The 15,316-nt window shown below is 45.2% G+C and overlaps 1 protein-coding gene across 1 annotated transcript in view; it reads left to right on the top strand.

Moving 5' to 3' along the window:
* Positions 1-15,316, top strand: part of LRIG1 (leucine rich repeats and immunoglobulin like domains 1) — a 100,084-nt gene that overhangs the window by 73,873 nt on the left and 10,895 nt on the right. Inside the window, exons 8-12 of the mRNA XM_067303657.1 lie at positions 1,247-1,390; positions 5,544-5,624; positions 11,343-11,414; positions 12,729-12,800; positions 15,064-15,227. Of these exons, the coding sequence (XP_067159758.1) occupies positions 1,247-1,390; positions 5,544-5,624; positions 11,343-11,414; positions 12,729-12,800; positions 15,064-15,227 (533 nt within the window). The remainder of the gene's footprint in view (positions 1-1,246; positions 1,391-5,543; positions 5,625-11,342; positions 11,415-12,728; positions 12,801-15,063; positions 15,228-15,316) is intronic.

Genomic DNA, 15,316 nt, shown 5'->3' with positions numbered 1-15,316 from the left:
AGTCACGCTCATTTGCCAGTAGCCCCACAGGGCCCACCCAGCCGCAATGACATCCAGAGCACTGGAGGAATGATGTGCTGTGGATGTGTGCTCCAGGCTGAAGGTCAGTGGCCAATGACTTTGCCTGCTGCTGCCCCAGGAGATCCCTCATTTGACCAGCTAAGCTGACCTTGAGTCAGCAAAGCCGCAGTTTTCCTGCCTGCAAAGAAGCTGGTTGCTTATTGTGTGAGGTGTCTGCAGTGGCTTGCAGCTTCCCATGCCCTGCCCTCGGTGGCTAATCTCAAAAGTCTCATCTGTGCCCTGACTGGCACTTCCAGTGCCTTTGAGCTTCCAAATTGCAACAGGGGTAGTACTAAAAAAATAAAAAAAGAGAGAATACAGGATGGAAAACTAGAAAGAAAAATAACCCTCCAATATTAGTCACTTGTAAGGGAGAAGATTTCAAGCAGGCTGTACACCCCGTGACAAAGGGGAGCAAGAGGAAAGGCGGCTGCAACGGATACCTTCTTCCTGTGCATGAAAGGGAAGCGTTCAATTGCCTTGTGGTGAAATGGTTTTGGCTCTCGACCGGCGTGGAGCAGGCTGTGGAGACACCCACACCCAGCCGCCTGGGGCTTGCTGTGCACAAGTGCAGAACGATAAGACACCTCCTGAATACAGAAGTCAGGACCCTGCCAAGAGCGCGTTTGAACTTCAAAATCTTTCTGTTTGTCGTCACTCGCAACCTCGCAGGGCGTGGGGAAGAAGGGGACTGCCTTTTCTTGTAGGCCTCGGAGGGAGTCCAAGCGGGAATCTGGATTAAGCAGAATCAGGACTAAGGTTCCTTGCTGATACCTAAGTGTTAGAGTTAAACCTCACCTCTGTGTTTGAGGTCCCAAGCCCTAACCCAGCTGTTCTGTACTGGCCATAGAGAGAGAGCAGCTTCTCCCAAGAGTAACTGATAGCGTCTGTGTTAGGTTATTGCTGTGATTCACTCCTGAAGGAGCCTCTCTCTGTTCCCTGAGCTAAAGACTTGCCTTAAATGGGTACCAAATGCCTCCTGCTCCCTTACTGCCATCCAGGCTGCCCCATGGTATCCTTTGGCAGTATTTGCAGACTGCAGTCTTGTTCCCTAGTCACACTGTCACGCACCCACCCAGCATACACTGCATTTCCTAAGATCGTAATGGGAGGCAGGCGCTGGATGGTGGAGGGGAGTTTGGAAAAGACTGGTTGGGCTGACAGGGACTGTTGTTTTTCTCCTCAGAATACTGTCTTACAACAACCTTACCAGGCTGGATGAGGGAAGCTTGGCAGGCCTCGGAGGACTGCACGTGCTACGCCTTAGCCACAACTCCATCAATCATATCGCAGAAGGTGCCTTCAAGGGACTCAAAAACCTACGTGTCCTGTAAGTTGCCTCCAACTTGTCAGCTTCCCTTCCCAAACAATTCTGCTTTGCAGTTGCTTTGAGGGCCTCTGTCCTCAGCCACAAACTCCACTATGTGCTGTGCTGTTTTAAGCAGCTGTTGTATTTATCCCACAATTCAGTGAACTTGTATTTTTTTTAACAAGAGTAATTGTCAGGAGAACTGTGACTGGACTGATCAGTGTTTGTAGGCTGTTTTCAGATCCTGGCCCTAGAGTAAAATTACAGGAACAGAGGACTGGAAAGGAACTCCTGAATCTAGCCCAGTTGAGCAAGGGAACCCTGAGATTTCAGTCTTTCTTCAGCTAATGGCAGGATTTCCCTTGCTGTCTCATTTGCTTTAGTGGAAATCCTTAGAAAAGGACTGTTTCTGTGAGGTCACTCTGCACTCAGGAGGCATAAAGAATAATCCCTTCCAGTGACAACACTATGAAATTTGAATATCATGTTGAGTGCACTACCAACCATTTCTGCATGCTGTTACTTTTTTATTGAATAATAAATATAAAATCCTGTGCTAAGATGGTACTGAGAAGAAAAAAATCAAAGGCAAAACAATTAAATTTAGAGTTTGGGCTTGGGATCTGATTAGCTGCAGACCAGAAGTATAGCAACACACAAAGCTTCACCCAGTCTTGGGCCTGACCATGAGAGCGGGAAGCTGCTACAGCTACCATAAGAGTAGCCAGAAGTCTTTCTCTTTAATGCAGCAGTGGCAGAATTGGGCTCACTGGAGTCATGAAATGTTCTGTTGCTCTGACTCTTTATGATAGCACCTGAAAACCAAAAATGTTGCTGTGCTGTATCAAGAGAGAAGTTTTACGTGCCCTTTTATTGAATACAAAATGATCCATCCAGTGGTGGCTATGGCCATTTGCCAGTGACTTTTATTTGAAGGAGTTTTCCCACTTGTTGGCTTATATAACATAATACCTGGAAATGTGGCACTGGAAATGAGCTTGCTTGTCCAGATACCAGCTTCTAGATTTTAGGGCTAGTAGAGACCATTATATAGACCAGTCTGACATCCTCTAGGATGCCAGCGCTATTGTATTGCCCTAGTATACATTGCTAAGCCCAAGAGTTATGTTAGACTGAAGTACATCTGGGATTGCCTTGGAAACATCAAAAGATGGGCCAAAAACTTCTTGTAATTGTCTGTTCCTGCAGCTTTGGTGCTTCTCTCTCTCATTTGCACCTGCTGAGTGTCTGGCTACTCTCATCCACTCTCCAAAGACTTGCCTGCTCGGCACTTTTATCTGAAACACCACCGAGTTCTCACAGCCCCTTTTATAGCACTGTCCAAGCTTCCAGGCTGGTTGTGTTCAGCAGGCTAATATAGTTCTTCCTTCAAAAGAAAGAAATGCACTTTGATACTTTCATTCCTCTTCAGAAGCCCATTATGCTCTGAGTAATTAAAAGGAAGTGAGAACAGAGAGATCTCCCCTTTTTACAGTACTCTTTGCATCCTACTCGTTTCTTTATTGAAGTTCACAGTGGAGGAAGTGACTGGAAAGTGAGTTTGGGTTTTGTTTGCTTTTTCTTTTTCTTCTTTTTTTTTTAAACTTCGGCCAAAGCCTTTCAGCCACTGGGCATTCAGAAGGGGACTTCTCTGAGGCAGCTGTCAGGACCGGAACTAAAGGTTTCCAAAGAAAAATGGAGGGGAAGGGGAGCTGCTAGCGCTCTCTTTGCTCTGCAGTGAATGTGGAGCCTCTTTTATGTTTAGGGCTGAGGGGGGGGAGGAGGAGAGAGAGTGTGTGAGCGAGCTCTAATTTAATAAAGAGAAAGGCCTATTGGGCCCTGCACCTGGTGAAAAAGACCCGAGCATGCTTTAATTATGGCCTATTGTTGGGGAGCCTTTGGTGGGTGTGAAACTGCTGAAATGTGGAGCTATTCAGATGGAGGTCAGGCCCAGGGACCTCGCAGCACAATGATTAACAAGGCTGCGAGCATTCAAGCTCAGCCAGCCAGAAAGAATAGGAAATTGGCAACAGGGGCTGGGAGAGGAGTTTGAATACAAAGAGAGCTAGGCCAAAATACCCCGCTCTTTTTTCCCCCCTCTCTGTTTTCATCTATTTGTTAAAAAGGCTTTTTTTTCCTTCTTCTTCTCCCTTCTAACACTAAACCTTTGAGTCGCCTCTGGTAGAACAAGCATAGCAACAAGCAATACCATTTTCTTCTTCTTTTTCAAGAACGCACAATGTGTGGCAGTCGGTTAATAAAAGTGTGTGTCGGAGAGCTCCTAAAGGCTGTTCCCGCTTGTCTGTATTTGCCTTGGGAACGGGACGAGGGTCTGGGCTGGAAGCCTGTGGTGGAACTGAACAGAAGAAATGTCCAAGGAGAAAGGGATTAGCCTGTAAAAAAACAGACAAACAGAACAACTGGCTTTGGTGGGGCAGCCATAAGCAAAATGTAGAAAGTTAGCTCCAGGAGGATATATCTGCTGTTGCCCCACGTAGATAACACTTAAACTGTTAGCACATCAAAGCGGCTCTCCTGGACTTGTCTCTTATGCCACCACAGCCCTATGCATGCCCGCACTCTGCTGGGATGTTGGGTTTTATCCATCCCCTTGGCACAGATCTACCCACAGATCACCCCGACATCCACAGTCACACTGGCTAAGGCCGGCGTTCCCCAGGAACGTGGGATTTGGGTCTCACGCTGAAGCCAGCTGAGAAACAGGAATCGTGGCTTTTGGCCATCTCCTTTCACATCTTTAGTTCATACACCAAAGCCAGGAAACAAGCAAAGACTGCAGTCAGCTTAGGTACTGAGGGCAAAAATCTCAGCCCCATCCTGGCTGAGGAAAATACTGTAAATACTAAAACTGTGGGATTTATTTTTTGATTTCTGTTCTCTTCTTGTGGTTTATTGTGTATTTATGCCACATACCCCAGAAGCTCCACCATGATGCCCCTGCCTGGGATGTTACAAAATGCAGGGGACTCAGTCTTTTTCTTTTTTGGTCTTAATTTATTTAAACTGGAAATATTGTTGTTCTGACAGTAATCTTCAAAAGGTGCAAAAGGAGAATCAGGGTCTGGGGGGGTTATCTGGATGATTTAGTTTACTTTGTTGGTGGTTTTTACTAGCTTTTAAATCTGAGTGATGTAACAAAACCAACAAGGCCTATTTATTTTTTCTTTCTTTTTACTTAGCATTAGAAATGATAAATTTCTGTCTGTGTTACTGGTATTCATTGCTAGCTGGAATTAAAGCACAGGAGGGAAGGATTTTTAAACAGACTGTTTAAACAGCTTTTGTGGATCTTTTTGTTTGTTCTTTGTGCTTGTTTTTCTTCAGACCCCTTTGACTCTCGTAATTGATGGTCAATTTGAAAGCCAAAAGAAGCTAATTCTGAAAAGGAATTCTTACTCATTTTTTAAAAAAAGTGTTTATACAGAGAGTTAGACTTGTGTAGTGATGATAGTACTTTTCTTTGCAGAGGTTTCAAGTTCATTGCCAGAAAAAATTACAGCTTCATAGAAAATAGACCAAATAGCATTCTGAAAATATAGCTATATACAAATACATGTATACGTAGGAATAGCTAAAGTTATCTTAATTAATGATTGTAGCATTTAAGAGCAGCTGTTAAACCTATGTACTTCAGGTTTAATACATTCTCTTTTGAATTGAGTGGTAAAGTGAGGAAGAAATTTACTCTCATTTGCCTTCAGTGGTCACCATCCATCCTGCAATGAAATATCACTGTCAGAGACTCAGATGATGATCTAGGTGGACTCCTTGTCTGGTCTCATCTACCAATTCACTTCAGTTCCTTCAATTTAGTTTAGGAACTTCATTCTTTTTCCTCCTATTCGGATGCACAGAATTAGAAAAGGACTCAAATCAACTTCTTTTTTTAAAAAAAAATCTGCTGTTAACTCAGAAACATAGAAGGTTTCAGCTACGGAGGAGCCAGGGCTCTTTTTGGAATGCATCATCTCAGTGAGTCAGTGCAGGAAAGGTGATTAGTGCTGCTATGCTGCAAGACTCGGCTTTTTTGATAACTCTCAGGAGAAAATGGGAAACTCTTCATTAGCCATTCTTAAACTGTCTTTCTTTTGTTCTTAACGATGAGCCTAGGATTAAGACACTGATTGTGAACTCTCTCTCCTCCTCTCCGCAGGGATCTGGACCACAACGAGATTGCAGGCACAATAGAAGATACCAATGGAGCCTTTACTGGCCTAGAAAACCTAAGCAAGCTGTGAGTATTTCTGATTTTGAAGTTGTGCTATGTGCCTGTGTGGGAGTGCAGCTCTCCCCTCCTGTGCAACCTTTGAGGTTCTTTGAGGCAGGTCTCTTGCTCCTTTTGGAACAAGATAAAAATCAGCAGAAAATCTGAGACATGGTAGTTTTGCAGGCTCAATGCAACAGTGTAAAGGTGGTTATCAAGCACTCGTGTTTTTAAGCTGGTGGAACAATTCTGGCCCTTTTAGAGCAATAACCAGTCTGTGTCACATACTATAGTTCACAAACATAGGATAAAAAAACTTAATTTGTTTTCAGCACAACCATCCTTTACTTCCAAAAGCAGACAGCAACAAGAAAAAATAGCCCCTGTAATCTTCAGCAAACCACTGATTGATGCAGCAACTAACAATAAACAGAAAAGAAAAATCACACCGTTTCCTGTTACAACAGAGGACTGAAGCAGGATTCATTTCTGTGGGATACTCTGTCTGAGAGTGATCTTTTGGGCTTGTTTCCATGTGCAGTGACAATAAAAGGCACCATGGGGCATAGGCTCTTAAAGAGATAAAAAGAAACCTAAGGCAAGCATGCGCCTTGCAAATGTTTATGGCTTGCTTGGCCTTCGCAAGTATTTTCACATTGCTCTGTACTTGTTTGTTTTCTATTTGAAATACGCCATATAAATCAGCCCTGTTAGAGACGTCTCTGATGGCTTGTGACAAATCAGGAGTCTCTTTCTAATCATTACCTCTTGCCTTTGTTTGAGTTCTCACCACCCCCCATCACGCTGTCTCTGATGCTGAGATGGCACAGCTAGAGGTGCAGTAAAAGTACCTCGATGGATAGCAGATGGCTAGAATGAATCCTAGCAGGCGGTAGGTATATTGTCGTTCTTTCATTAGAGACTCCTGGGGGAGTGGGAAGAGCAATGGCAGGATTGGTGGGGACCTAATGCTAAGATGGAGTAGACCTAGATGGCTTTTGATCCTTGTTGAGGGGAGTCATTGGATCGAAGGAGAGGGGAACCAGGTTGTAGTTGCAAGTGAGGTGAGGCAGGGAAGGGCTTAAGGACAGGCTGAGTCAAGGAGGGAGGTAGAAGATACATGAGATGGAGAGAGGCTGGTAGGAATCACTGTGTGTGTGAAGTCTTTCCGTGAGTTCCTCGAAAAAAGGCAGAGGAGACAAATGTGGTGGGTGGGAGTCCTTGGCTGATCTTACAGGTTTTCAGTGCCTGAAGAAACCAGTGAAATCATGTGAGCGGCTGAAGGGACAGTGGGAGCAGAGGCTTTTTCTGGAGGGATTTGCGGGCAGTAGGATTGCGAGTCTGAAAGTAGTGCTGCTTTGACAAGGGAGATGGCGGAGGACAGGAGCAGAGGAGAGCTGTCTGGGTGCGACTTCCACCATAGGGCATCCCCCAAACGTGGCCAAAGGCATGGGAGCAAGAACAGAGGTCTCAAGCGATCCAGACGTGTTAGAAGTGCTGGGCGCAAACAGCAGGAGAGAGGTGAAAAAGCCAGAGGAGGCAGCGATGAAGGAAAGAGTTCAGCGAAAGGATTGATTCAGCCATCAGGAGAAATGAGCACTGAGCTGGGGTCAGACAGAGGCCAGGAGATAGAGCAAGGAGCAGGAGGAGGTAGGAGCGGAGCAACGGCAGCCTGCCGGCTTGTGTCGGAGCTCTGGACGGAGCAGCTATCGCTCACCGGTGAAGCAGCCGCAGCCTGATCTGACGTATCCGGCAGAAGGAACAGCTTCAAAAGGCAGCCGGTTTTGTCTGCCGTTAGCAGGGGATGTGGCAGGGGCTCTTGCAAGCCTAAAGAAGACCAGGTTTACATCTTGCTTCACCTCGTTGTCCTCTGTTTTTCACTGCACGTGGCCTTGGGCCGGTGCTAGGTCTGGTTGAACACGGGGAGGGTCGTGTTCCCGTGGTTTGTGCGGGAAGGTTGCAGCGAATTTCGTACCCTTGAAGAGCATGTGGATCAGTTTGGTCTGTGGCAGGCAGGAGGCGGTTAGATTACCAAAGAGAACGAACCTGCTGTGGGACAGACAGGTTGCTAGTTTTACTCCTGCTGGGATCGTTCATTTTCGGTCAGAATGGGAGGCTGGAAAAAAACCTCAGAATAAGAGATTATTTCATTATATTTCTTGAGGCATTTTGGGGACACTTGACTAAAGGGATCTACCCAGGTCTGTTTTAGCTCATCAGCACTTAAATCCCAAACTTGTAATTTCATCTACGGCTGAAGTGAATATCATTCCTGCTGGCAGGGCTTTTTTCTTAAATTAAAATAAAATATCAGCCTCTACAGAGAACTTTTCACTGCCTGTGTTTAAACCGTCAATGGTTTTAAATGCATTAGCATACAAAAAATAAATGGGCACTTCAGAGGAGACCTTCCAATGAATTAATAATCACCTCAGCTCTGTAGAGATTGCCTTAAAAGCTGTTCCCCTTTGATCTGGCACAGATTAGCCTCTGAAAGGATTTAGCAAGGAGAGTGTTGTTCGTTGTAATGAAGGTGTTAAACTGAGAGGTGGGGAGGCCAGTCACTTTAGCCTTCTCTGAATTATATATGAAGCTCTCCAGGATGGAGAGTGCAGGCTTAAATTAAAATGTTGCTTCAAGAAAGAGGGAGTCGAGAAGCAGCGAAGCATGAAAAGCATCAGTGGAATGGCTGGGGAACAACCAGTTTCCTAATTACTCAAGCTGCTAAATGTAACCGGTTTTTTGATGGCTCACTCAGTGACTGAGATCTTTCTGCAGGTGCAGAACTGGCCCAAGGAGAAAATGCTGCCTTCTAATGAATTGCGTGCCTAGCGTGTAATTACACTTATGCAATCACCGGGAGAGCATGCTCGCGCCTAACTGCCTGCAGTGGAGGAGCTTTCGCGACTGCAGCGAGCAGGCTCCGTGCGGAGCTGCATGCCGCCGCGTTTGCATTCCAGAGTGCCCCATCCCTTTGAAGGGGGCCGCTGGGTTTGAACCGTTTCAGCAGTAGAGCAGTGGTGGTTCGAGATTTGAAAGGCATAATGATTTTAATGAGTTTGCTGGGCACAGAGTTGTTATCAGTATGTTATATATTTCTCATATAAACAACCATAAAATCGGACTCACCTGTACAAATGGTGTATACATGTATATATTCTCATGCCCAGACTTGCTCCTTACCTCTGGACAGGTAGGTAAATATAGATACAGATCTATATCTCTAGAATATAGATAGAATTGGATAGAATCCAATTTTCAGAGTCCAAGATCCATTGTAAACAATACGTAGAAATCTCCAGTTACTAAATCTGAGCTCAGCATAACACCCTCGTTTAGGAATATGGCTCTCTAAATGAGTGTACATGGATGCAGCCATATGGCCAGAGTTTGCATATAGTAAATTATTTACTGTATTAATTGTGCTCAGAGAATGTGTGGTCCTGATATTGTAAAAGAAGGACTTTTCAAGCATTCATTAAAACAAAATATCTAACCAAACGGCGGCCTTCTCTGCCCTTGCATGCATCCTTTGGTGCTTGGGTATGTCACCCAGGGCATACAGCCACACGTTCCCATGTAATAAATAGGACTTTGATGCTGTAACGAGGAGCTCAGCAAAGCTCGCTGTAGACATGTGGGATGTTGTCTATAAAGCAGGCTGCAACTATCTGGATCCCTTATCAGCCACCAGCATGCCTACAATAGCTGTCTTTACTCTCATCTCAGATCAAATAGTTAAGGAAGGGACTCTCTGAAGATTCAACTGTGGTTTTATACCAAGTGAGCTCTCTCCGTAAGAAAGGGCTACGAGCATGTGTCTCGCAACGGAGGCTGGGAGTTAGCTTTGCCTGAAACAGAAGCTCGTGACCGGGCTTTGTAGCTGGCTATTTTGTTCAGAGGAAAGCTAAGAGCAGTAATTTGTTTCTGATTAACCATGTGACACAAAGTTACCATGACGCTGGACACTAGCCAGCTGCGGGCTATAGCATGGCTGAGAACGGGGCGATGGGATGTCTTCCCCACCGCCAGACAGACCTCTCTTTGTTGGGCGTACAGTGGGCTTGCCTGGGCAACCAGGAGAGAGGAACCGTGCTGTACAGCTTGAGCCAGCTGGATGTGCTTTAGCATAAAATAGTCGTAGGATCATTTGCTCTGGAAGGGTAAGATTTGTGGCTCTGGGGCCACAGATCCTTTTGTATGGAGCTAGGAGGACCAGGGCTTTCACACCCGCTTATGTACTGGAATGGTGGCTGCTCCGGTAATACCTCTGTTAGGGCAACTGATTTGGTGAGGACCACCTACTCTTGGTCATAGTATTGCCCATTGGCAGGTACCCAAACTCCCTCCAAACAGAAGGGACTTTAGGGATAGGTGGTGACACATTTCTGTCCTCCCTGTTGTAACAGCATGACGAGCTCTAGTTGTTCCTTCTACCCAGTGTGGCATCGGCTGTGTCATCCACACAGAAACCAGGCGCTCTGGGAGTCAGTGGCAGGACTTTACACTACCCCGACATTTGAATGCTGCTTTGTGGAAAGCCCTAACACAACCTCCTGCAAATGTATTTGCTCCTATAATGGCTGCACATGTACCCCAGTCTCCTTTCCCCAGCTGGGAGCAAGCACTGGGATGATCCCTGTTTCAGAGCCTACAAGCATGTAGGTTGCACCCTATATTTGAAGGAAAAAATTTGAAGGAAAACATAATACAGCACCTGAAATGCCAGATCTTACCTGAGTTGGTAGTAGTGAGTTGGACTGGGCACAATGTGAAGCAAGTGGTGAAAAAAGATGCACCTGAAAGATAATCCTTATACAGAGAGAACTCAGGGAAGGAAAAAAAAAACTCTAATTAATGACATTGGTTGATGTTTTATTAAAACATCTGATGAAACCATCCATTTTTTATGAACTCTGTGCCTGACCAATCACCACTGGTCAATATTTATAGAAAATTGTTACTTTGCCAATACCAGCTGGGCTGTGATCACACCAGCTGGCTTTTGCCTAGTGATAGTCCCTCTCGTTTGCTGCTGCTTGGCATTACCTGCTGATTCAGAGGAATGCTGTGGAGTGCAAGCACACACTCTGGGGCTCTCTGGGCATTACCTTTCCTCTTTTTCCCTTTGCCCCTTGCAGTTCCCATTCTGCTGTTATTTATTGCATTATATTACTCTGCGATGATATTTATAAAAGGCCAAGGCAGAAAGTTAGCACTCCCTTCTGTTAGGTGCTCCGTAAACATGTGGCCAAGAGACAGCCCCCAGCCCTTGTACGTGGATATCCGTTCAGGCCAGCGAACAGGGAATAAATTACTCCTCTTTTACTATCTGGGAAGAAGGCAGAAATGAAAGTGTTGCAGGGAGAGTCCAGAATCTTGTTAAACTGTCATTGCACTTAATCCTGTCCACAGCCAGCCTTCAAAGAATAGAGGGGACCTTCTGTTACTCAGCAAGCTGGTTTCCAAGTACTGGAGCAAACCTGCCTTTTTACGTGATATGGCACATTTCCTTTCATGCTGTCATCACTATTAAATTCAAATACAGATAAAAGGATTTAATTTCAGGAGCGGGAAAGTGAATGTACTTCAGCCCCCTTAATCTCTGGGCAGTTCAGATTTCCCGGGCCTTACACTGAGTGCTTATATCAGATACAGCCAAACTAATTGTGCTCTTTCTTTCTTTTTCTCTCCCCGCCTCCCCATTTTCTTTCTGTTTATCTGGCACTGGATGTTTGGAAACTGCAGAACTCTGTTTGGAAACAAGATCAAGTCGGTGGCCAAGAAAGCGTTCTCAGGGTTGGAGGCCCTGGAGCACCTGTGAGTAACCCACCATGCCTTGGAGTTTGGGAAGGGGGGTCTGCCAAAAGTAGCTGCTTGAGAGATCTGCTAGCAATTTAATAGCAGCTTTGTAAACTGAGAAGTCAGTCCATTTGTGGGGGCCACCTGCTTCCTTCTCATTATAAGTCCGCCTCAACTTTGGCCTTTTTTTGTGCCAGGAACAAAGTTATAGAACATATGGCAAATCTGCATGCTCTTAATTTTTTGATTTGTACTTGGATAAATATCGCCTTGACTTGCACATTGCTACTTTGCAGGCTGTTTGTAGAGAAAATCTGCTATTTCAGATGTAGCCTTCTCTCATCCTCCCTTGCCCCAGCTTCCTCCTAAATCTAGACTCTGGTGATGACACATGTTGCAAACAACTGCTTATGATACAGGCACCGAACGTCCCCATTCAGCACAACTGCCTTAGAGCGATTTGCAAGAAGTAAATTTTGGCTGCCGCTATGTTTTTTTTTCCTGTGTGTCCCAAGGCTGATGACTCCAGCAGTGATTCATGAATAGCTTCCTTTCCGAATTAAGACAAGTTGAAGTATATGTGATTTTGCTCTAGATGTTTTATTGGCTGTTGATCGTATGAACGTTACGGTCACTGAGAGCATGCTGAAGGGGTAGGACTGCCTGTGGGGGTACATTCCCAGATAAAGCCTTCCTTTTTAATGTTGTACTGCGATTTCCTTTGCAAGTGTGGCTGGCATTTGTCTGTCCTGCACTTCACTTATGAAAAATAAGCCCTAAATCTGACACCGTCCTTTTTTTAGAGAACAAATGAATTTTTCATTTAGCAATAGCTGTGAGAGAAACTTTCAAAAATACCTTATTTTGGAAACATTGCAGTGTTTTTCAAGCACAACAGTATCCTCTCAAAGTCATGTTCAAGTAACTTGGCAGATGCCATTTAGTGCAAATATTGCCCTTCTCTCTGTTTGCTGAAGGTCTGGGCCATGATGTGACATTCCTGGCTACCTGTGCTTATCAAGGGGGCTGAGGAATTTCTGAGCTAGGGAGGATTAGAGGTAGCTGAGACTGCGAAAGTGCAGTGAAGGATATGGGGTATGGAATGACTTAGTGACTTATTCCCATAATTTTTGTTGGTTGACTATTGTTCAGTAATACTTGTTCAATATTAAGTGTTTTGTGGAATGCCATTTCTGCGAGCTGCAAGTGCATACGGTCCTAACAAGGAGCTACCGTATCATCTGCTGCTTGAGTCGTTGCTTAAATATGGAGAGATTTCTTCGCAGCCACAGCAGCCCTTTTGTTCAAAGTGCCTTTGGTTGTGTTCTGCAGGAACCTCGGAGATAACGCCATTCGTTCCGTTCAAGCAGACGCTTTTGCTAAGATGAAGAGCCTGCGGCAGCTGTAAGTTATTGGACTGTACGCCCCATGAAGGAGGCAGGGATCTTTCTTGCCCGGGACGTGAGAAGTAGTACATTGTTTCCAGTGGGGTGTTATTCACATTACCGCTCATTTATTTCCTCCTCTTCCCTGTCCTCCTCTGCAGGGTATTTTTACACGAGTAGATGTCACGGGAACATCTTGCATTTAATAGTGAGTGAAATTAGATCATTGGAACAGGTTCTTCCAGCAGGTTTGCATCTGTGCAATTATTCATCTCCGCTCAGGAAGTCCAGCCCTGGTCCTGTTAGCCATCTCTCCTTCTCACACTTTGACTGATTTAATTCCCAGTGGCCCATCTGCTCCTCCACTGTACCTATGTTTAGGGTTCGCATACAGTACTGACGTTTCAGTGATAAGCACCATTTGAACTGGATCCACTTGTCATCCAGCCTTCTGGTATAAAAATACGGGTGTATTATCAGAGCTACTGCTTGTGCTCCAGGCTGGGGCTCTGCACTGTTATCAGACACTGTTTCCAGTCCTGCCTGGTTTCCTTTTCTCCTCTTCTCCATAAATATTTAATCCACTGTCTGTGCATTGCTGCACACTGGAGTGGTGCACCATGTCTGTGGAGCAAGAATTCACTCATTTGGTACTTGGGCCAGGTTCAGGTTCTTTTTCCTGACTTTGGAGATGGGAATTGAGGGTCAATATTAGCAATGCCATTTATTAACAATGACTGTGGAATAAGAGACATGGCATGTCCACTGTTTGTTCGACTGCCTTACCTGTTGCACTGGCTGTTGAAACAAAATTAAGGGGAAAGCCTCTGATCTGATTAGAGGAAGAGCTTGTGGGAATCCAGGTCTTCTGAAGGAACCTCTATATCAGGGGAAAGTTGGCCCTCAGAGATGACATATACATGCAGAATGTATTTTACCGAAATCTTTAATACTAAAAGTTTCTCTGAGCTTTCTCAGCTATATCCATCACATATCTTAGGGGCAACATATCTAGGACAGCAAAGTGAACAACTTTGGAAAAGCAGATCCCTGTGTTCCCTCATTCCTTCCCTCTCCAGTCCATTTCTTTTTTTTTCTTCTTCTTTCCCGGATAGTTTCAGACTTCCAGATTTCCTGAGGTTTTCAGGTAGAAAAATGGGAGATTTGCATCCTCCCATAATACAGTGCTGGAACTGGGATTCTCCTGTGCTCTTGATCTCCTGCTCTTGTACAACTTGCAGTATTGCAGGACGGGACTTCTCTGTCAGTGACCATTTTTCCACAGTCTCTGAGGCCCCTCACATTCAATTTCAGGGATTGGACTGAATTTTCCTAGGCTTTTGGACCAAACCAGACCAAAGTCTGAATTCCCTGTTGGTGTATACTTGCAGTTCTTCACTGGCTTCAGCGCTATGCTGAGACACAGTTTGGCCCTGCGTATTTAAAAAAAAAAAAAAATTCTGAGGCTCCCATTTAATTTGCCCCTTTTTCAAAGCTCTTTTCTAAAGAGAAGGTGCTAAGGTACTAGTAGGATGCTGAGAAATGTTTTTTTGTTTTGCTTTCCAAATTAGTCACTGTTTGTATTGGGCTTACGCAAATGTCTTTGGTCATTTCCCCTTCACTGGTTCTGTACTGGTAGTTAACCAATAAACACAACATCTGTTATCCCTCTTACCCCTGATGATGCTTGTTTGCTAACGCATACCCTGGAGAAGGAGGGCAGGGCCTTCTCCACTTAGTCCGTTGTTGTTGGCCACTGAGGTAACTAAAGGTCTTAGGGAACTTCTTGGCATCCTCTCAGTGTTCAATAATTAAGTCCTGAATTCAGTCCCCACCAAAGACACTCAGTCCCGCAGGGGCAGAGAAGGAGCATGTGTAGTAACTAGATGTGGGAAATAGGAGCAGCATTCATGGGTTTTAATGTGCCTCTAATGCATGTATCCTTTGCAGACAGTCTGCCTCAGTTTCCCTCACCTAAGCCAGGGATGACCTTGCTTATCTGCTCCTTGGGATCACTGTAAAAGTTAGTTAATTATAAGGCGCCAGGAAGTATCACTGGAGTACAGGAGTAGGTTGCTCTATGCGGAGGTGAAATGCTGTTTAAACGCGTGACATATTTAGCACCATTAGTTTTGTGCCTAGAGGACAACCCTGCAGTCCTGCTTTCCTTCCGCCCATGCTGGGAGGAAGGAATGCGAATAACTTGAAAGGGCTGTGAACTTTCCAGCCGCCTCTCTGTACAGGAATCACAGCAGGCTTGTATTGGTTTTGTTTCCCCGCAGCCATATCGACAGCGACAGCTTCCTCTGCGATTGCCAGCTGAAATGGTTGCCCCAGTGGTTAGCTGAGAAAGAGCTGCAAGCCTTTGTGGTGGCCACCTGCGCCCATCCCGAGTCGCTAAAGAGCAAGAGCATTTTTGCTGTGCTGCCAGAAAGTTTTGTGTGTGGTAAGTCTTGCCTGTGTGTTTCGAGGTTGTATGAAGGGCAGGACTCACTTGGGAAACATTTTCTTTGACTACTAGCATGTTATTACGAG

This window comes from Apteryx mantelli, chromosome 12 (assembly GCF_036417845.1).
Source record: "Apteryx mantelli isolate bAptMan1 chromosome 12, bAptMan1.hap1, whole genome shotgun sequence".
In the NCBI taxonomy this organism is placed as follows: Eukaryota; Metazoa; Chordata; class Aves; order Apterygiformes; family Apterygidae; genus Apteryx; species Apteryx mantelli.
Note: the sequence above shows the minus strand (reverse complement) of the source record. Positions and strands in the feature narration are given on the sequence as shown.